General features: G+C 39.6%; 1 protein-coding gene across 1 annotated transcript in view; it reads right to left on the bottom strand.

Annotated features, from left to right (window-relative positions):
• Window positions 1-6,941, bottom strand: part of dcc (DCC netrin 1 receptor) — a 339,139-nt gene that overhangs the window by 224,657 nt on the left and 107,541 nt on the right. Inside the window, exon 2 of the mRNA XM_005725637.1 lies at window positions 4,334-4,690. Within this exon, the coding sequence (XP_005725694.1) occupies window positions 4,334-4,690 (357 nt within the window). The remainder of the gene's footprint in view (window positions 1-4,333; window positions 4,691-6,941) is intronic.

Genomic DNA, 6,941 nt, shown 5'->3' with positions numbered 1-6,941 from the left:
AATTATCATTCTTCTCTTTAAACACTATTAAACCACACTTCAAATGTTTGTTTAGGGTCTTATAGACCCTGAATGCAACAGATACCTCAATGGTAAAATGTGCCTTTTCTGTAGATAAATGAAGTCTAAATTTAAACTCTCTTCATAAACGGGTACTCCTCATTATGATCTGATCTCTCTCTTTTCCCAGTGTTTCCACTTCATTTTCCTTGGTATTCACTTTGTGTAGGATGTCTCTTTTTTTCTTCTTTTCTTTTTCTACCACCCTTCAGCAATAGATTCACTTTCTTTGTTCTCTCTTTTCATTCTTCAATAGCGTTTCTTCTCTGTTCAGTCTTATATGCTTTCTCTCCCTCGTCCTCTGAGAGTTCAGTGTTTCTAATTAATTCCCAGTTTACAGTCATCTCTGAACACACACGCGCAGACAGCCAGACTGCTAATTGAATTTTAAGCTTCTGCCTTTCATTAGCATTTTGCCATGTAATGCATTGTGTGCTTGCTTGAGTGTTGCCCATGCGTGTCTATGTGTGCGTTTGTGTGAATGACATGGAGGTAGGGCTGCTTCATATTTTAATGTAATGCTTGAATGTGGGTTAATTGACTTTGATTGGAACATGTGTGTTTAATGATTCAGGTCAGGTTTGGATAAGAGTTTAAAATTCACAGTGAGTTCTTTCGGTGATGAAGTGGTGTGCTGCATGTCCCACAGTGCTGGTCACCATAGCTGGAACCATTTTACCATTGCACTGGTATCAGGCAGCTCATATAACCAGTGGATTCTGGGCCAGTACTGAGCTGAGGCAGTGCCCAGCGCTGTATTTTGGTGCATCAATTTGGGCCTGACCATATCAGCTCCACTTATTCTTTCCTCACTCACATGCCAAACAGACCATGAAATGAGCAAGTTGTCCTGTTTTTCCCTCCTTATTTCATCTTGACTCAGACTTGTCTCAGCCTCCTGGAGGGGTTTGACTACACTCAGAGTCATCTTGATTTAGTAGGCGTTTTGACATTGACTTATCTCATCCTTATGTCTTCACAATGCTGCAATATCCAGGGCAGAAAACTTTAGTCAGCAGAGACGTGCTGACCACATAAGGTTGTCTTCAAAAGTAAGTTGATCCCCATAGGGTTTTATGTTAAAAGCAAAGAAACAACAAACAACAACAACAACAACAACAAAGACATTTTGGGCTCCATGGATAATTTAACTGCTCTGTGAGCTCATTTAGAATCTCAATATGTTACATTTTGGATATATGGGTGTAGCCACTTCAAAGTTTCCCAAAATAATTTTTTTATTTTTTGCCTTTTTCACTTTCTCTGCTATGCACTTTTAACACACTGACACAAATAGAAAGAAAGACAAAATGTCAGTGATTCATAAATATAACGATTATTTTTTGACTTAAAAAATGCAAAACCACTTAAAAATACTACTGCCAGTATGTATCAATAAACTGCCTAACCACCAGTGTGGCAATGAAAAACCTCCAAAAGTAAAAGTAACAATGAGCTACTACACGATTATAAATGTCTGAAACCTTGTGCAGCTGCTCTCCTTTTTTCCAAATTGTTTAGATCTGCAATATAAATGTTAAACTTCACAAGCTACTGAATGTTATTTTTTCTGAATTGTTTTTGACTGCATTAATCTTTACCTGTTGAGATGTCACGCACAGGTCACTTTCTGGCGTGTTGTTGTGTGACAGAATATTTGATTAGTTGCATTTGTCTTTAATCCCATCACACTTTCAATAAGCTGTCATACAACATAGTGCACACAGAACAGGCTGTGCAGACTGATGGTCATGGTGATGCACTAAAGCCTCAGAGCTGCTTTCTATTAATGTCTTCCATAAACTGTATTGATCTTAAGCCTCGCTCCACTTACTAAATTACATTACAGGTGAATTACTTTGGTGTTATTAAGTAAATATGAACAGCAAAATAAATGGAAACGGCAAGGGCGACCGTGGCTCAGGGGGTTGGGAATCGCATCTGTAACCGGAAGGTCGCTGGTTCGATCCCTGGGCTCTCTGCCCTGGTCGTTGTGTCCCTGGGCAAGACACTTTACCCTACTTGCCTACTGGTGTTGGCCAGAGGGGCCGATGGCGCGATATGGCAGCCTCGCTTCTGTCAGTCTGCCCCAGGGCAGCTGTGGCTACAACCGTAGCTGCCTCCATCAGTGTATGAATGTGAGAGTGAATGAATAGTGGCATTGTAAAGCGCTTTGGGTGCCTTGAAAAGCGCTATATAAATCCAATCCATTATTATTATTATTAATATTATGGGAGCATATGTGTGTTGTGTTGCTATAACTTTCAAGGAGAGGTGAAGGTGTTGTGGCCATGTTAATCTAAATGAGGGGAATCTCCTCTCCGATACTCTTTATTCATTCAATCATCTCCTTCTATATCATTCTTCTTCTGCTCATTATTTCTTTCTTTCACTCTTGCCATTTGTTCAGTTTTTTTATGCTTACATTTTCTCTTCTGTTGTATAGAAATTGCATGTTATGTAAATACACATGTGGACAACATGCAAATATTTACTGTTTACAAAGCCCAGGTTTCAGACACATCTGTATCTGTCAGTTGAAGGAAAGGTTTTTCAACAATGTTGCTCTATTCTTATTTTCAAGTCCAGTGATTTCGTATTCAGTGCATGCTGGATCGCTTCTATTCTTTTTGTATCCAAGCAAAATGCACAAACAAATGATGTGTTCTTACAATGGATGATGGTTGATATCAGTGGAACAAACAAAACAAAATCAGCAACCAAAAATCATGAGGCTATACACAAGAACCCAAACTTACAAGTCCAACAAATACCAGCTGGTGTGATTATGGTTGACAGTCAAAGACAAAGTCAAAAACAATCTGTGCTTTAATCTTTAATGCAACTCTGAGTCTATTTATAGCATCCAAATCCCATTTCATTTGTCTACGAAAAACAATTGAATGACTCTCTTTTTTTCTATTTTTGCGCGACATACTAGAAAACCAGTCACACAACGAAAAGGAGATTGAAAACGACCCCTGAGGGGCACCATGGCTTCTAACAGCACGAATGTGCTGTTTATTTATTTGTTGTATATTTTAATATTAGCAGGTTCAGAGGACAGGGCTAAAGTTATTAAACTTCAAATGAATAGATTCAAATATAAAGTATATCAATATATGTTTAAAGATAAATTAACTCACACACCAAGTATAAGAAAAACCTCCAAGTTTTGTGAGCTACAATTACTAACAGCTAAAGCTCAAAGCACAGAGGGCTAGAAATCATCTGGCAAGCATGAATTTGGAGGGAATAATGTGTATTTCCCAATCAGTTGGTGAATGGTTGCTGGAAGTTGATGGTATTTGCTGTGAAATCGACTGTTAAAGCCCCAGTCAAGCAGACCCATGGACCAGTCAGTGGCCTCTGGAAAAATGTGTATTTATATAAAATCACATAAAATCTTTGAGTGTGTGTTTTTTTAATTAAACACACACTGTTGTAATCGACCTCAGGTCAGCAGCCAGCTTGTTCCAACAAACTAGACCACAGTGAGAGAACCCTGAGCACACATCTAATTCTGGGAACACACCAAAAAAAAAAAAAAACACAGGTCGGCACCTGGTGACCTGAAAGGTCTGATTGGGTTATAGAGACCGACCAGTCAGAGATGTACTGAAGGGTCAAAGCATTGTGAGCTTGCAATGCTTTTCTAAAAGGACTGAACTGGGAGCCAGTGAAGGGACTTCAGTACTGGAGTGTTATGTTCACATTTCCGTGTGAGTTTCAGGACAGTGGTTGCTGCATTGTGATGGAGTTGAAGTTGTTGTTCCAATGATTTGCATTATACTGCGAATAAAGTTTTACAATAGTCTAACCTACATGATATAAATGCATGGTGAGGCACAGCTTTTATTTCAAAGCCCTTCTTTTGAAGAGTGTTTGCAGACAAAGTATGGGTGACTAAAGCAATTTGCTAAAGACTCAGCCAATCACAATTACAGCTAACAACATCTAGCATCTTCATCCGCCAACTGTGGATCAAAAGTTTCCAGAGCATTTGGCCCTCACAAAGCAAAGGTTTAGCTCACAAAACTATATCGAAGAAGCTAAACTAACTGGAACTGAGTGAAAATGGTTCATCTACAGAACTTGTTATGATTGTAGAGATGAGAAAGAAAATGATTTCATGGTTTCCTAAAAATTACAGGATCTTCAAACTGAGAAACCAACTACTTTTAAGTGTGAACTATGAAATCACATTTTTGCATTTTGAGTTCATGAGTCTGTTTGAATGAATAGATACTTGTAGATTCAAGTAGTCTCTTACCTGCCACAGTCACTCTTGCTGTCCGGCTCACAATGCTTCCCAGTCCATCCAGCGTGGCGAGGCACTGATATTCTCCCTCATCGGGCCGATGGTGCCGCGAGTGCATCACATTTTGCACCAGCAGCGAGCCGTTACTCAGCTGTCGCCGTCGCTCATCGACCACCGTGCTAAGCAGCACTCCATCTTTACGCCATGTGATGGTGGGGGGTCCTGCCACAGCATCTGACTGTGCCTGGCAGTCTAGCTGCAGCACACTGCCGCGTACTGTCACCGTGTCCTGAGGCTCCTGGGTGAAAATGAAGTCCACAAAACCTCCAAGACCAGACGAGGAGGAAGAAGATGAGGAGGCATCTGAGGCTGCAGGAAAAAGCAAAGGAGATGAAAAGGAGTTAGAGGGAAGCAAGACACCAACAGGACAAATAAACTCATCTACATCAAATACAGGTGTGCTTTAACACACATCTGCAAATCACTATTTAATTATTTATACTTATAAATAATAAAAATATAAACAAATCTCATATTATGCTGATTTTAAATCATAAAAAATGCAAAGCACAAAATTGCTAAAAGATCCTCAGAGGGGATAGTGTTCAGTCTGTACTGTTCTCTTTCTATACAAATACATCCAGGGCACATTTCTGGAAGACAACACTTATGCCGCCCGTATTCACCGGTTAAACTGGACAATCACAAAAGCAGACAGACAACCAACATAAACATTGTAGAAATAATTCATTTAATAAATAAACTCCCCAGGAATCAGCAATTTGTATACCGTAGCACAGGTCAAAACATCTACCACTGATTGAAACCCAGTAACTGCCCACACAGTGTGACAGTAAATGCATTATATGTACATATATAGTATGACTGAAGTTAAAGGTGCATCTTGTTGCTTCTTTTTGTAGCTTTATGTACTTTTGTTCCTGTCATTTTTTTCCAAAATTGAACTCCAAACCAATAATGCCTTACTCAGGGCTTTGTTCTGTTTTCTAAAGCAGATCAATCAGGACTAGAATTCTAATACATTTTCTAATGCTTTATCCTCTTTTTGCTTCATGTTTTTATCCATGTTTGTCATTAGCTCTGCCAGACATGTCTCTTCAGAGAAGAGAGTGTGGCTCTGAGTATTAACCCCCAACCTGTAGAGCTTCACTCAGCAGGATAACTCATCACTGCTATCAAAGCCACAGGAACCTGCTGTATTCTTTGTTTTCAGGTTTATAGACTTTCTTTAATCTGCTGAAAGGCGAGCAGTGGCGGCATCTCCTCCCTTCTTTGATGTTGAGTCTGCTTAAACGTCTTTCATCGTGATCAGAGAGGCAGTTTGTTCAGTCAAAGCCGCCGTTCAACGTCTCCGCATTTCCCGGAAAACCTGAATGGAGGCTTTAGAACGACCTGGAGTCACAGCGTCACAGCGCAGAGTTGACTTTGAAGAGCAGCAGATGTTCTTTTTTTCTGTTTTTCATTTCAGTTGCTCCTATAGGAAAACTAATCAGAGCAAAAACTTCTGTATAAAAGTTAATCCCAGTTGGGCCTGTTCCAATTGGGACCGGAGAAATAAAACGAACAGCACTTCATAAAAAAGTCTTTATCTCTAAGAACTGGGATTTGCTTTCAGCAAAGCAACATCCTTTTCTCGTATAACAATATAGTGCTGAGTGTGTTTTCATTGCAAATTATCAGGTTTCTCCTTACCTCACTATAACAAGAGCTGTGAAATGACTTATCTTGTGGATTGGCACTTTAACAATAAAACTGAACTCAACAAAAAAGGCAAAAACAGAACCAGAATGAATCTGAAACCACACTCACGCACAAGGTGGATGCCAACAAACATCACAGTCAGTGAATAAAATGATTTAATTGAAACATTTGTCAACCAACAACGGATTCCCAATATATGTATTTATAGATGCATGTGCAGTACAACTCAAATTAACCAAAGGTACTTTATTCTAATGTACTTAACACTGGCTCTTCAAAAAAAAAATGGTGAGAATCAAGTTAATTGTTCTTAATTTAGGCTCGTTAGCTGCTACAAAACTGTTACTCACAACAATTTCCCACCTTCATCTCTCCAAACAACACACCTGGCAGATACCCTGCAAACCCATCTGTCATATTGAGGCTAAGAGAGCGTGGCTAAGGGTGCTTAAAGTCTTTTTAAGGGCCTTTTATTAACAAACAAAAGGCCTTAAAAGTATTAAAGTGTGTTATATTGAGCGACAATAACATTAACAGCACACATACAGTACAGAAAAGAATCTTGTAGAAGAGCAACATCACAGGTATCACAGGTAACTCCGCCTGCAGCCAATCCCCCACCCATACCTGAGGATCCTTCACTCCTTCCAAAACATCCTAGTTTCCTTCCCCACACATCATCCCTTGTTTATCTCAATCTTGCTCCTTCTCCCTTTCTTATTTCTTCTTTTGCGCTCTCTTTTCCTTCATGGTTTCCTTCTTATTGATTCTCCTTCAGCAGTCGTCCCCCTCTCTCTCTATCAGTAACTCACTATCTTGACAGCTCTATCTGTATTCACTTCCACCACACACACACACACACACACACACACACACACACACACACACACACACACAC

This window comes from Pundamilia nyererei, unplaced genomic scaffold (assembly GCF_000239375.1).
Source record: "Pundamilia nyererei isolate P.nyererei 1_Seehausen unplaced genomic scaffold, PunNye1.0 scaffold00016, whole genome shotgun sequence".
Classification (NCBI taxonomy): Eukaryota; Metazoa; Chordata; class Actinopteri; order Cichliformes; family Cichlidae; genus Pundamilia; species Pundamilia nyererei.
Note: the sequence above shows the minus strand (reverse complement) of the source record. Positions and strands in the feature narration are given on the sequence as shown.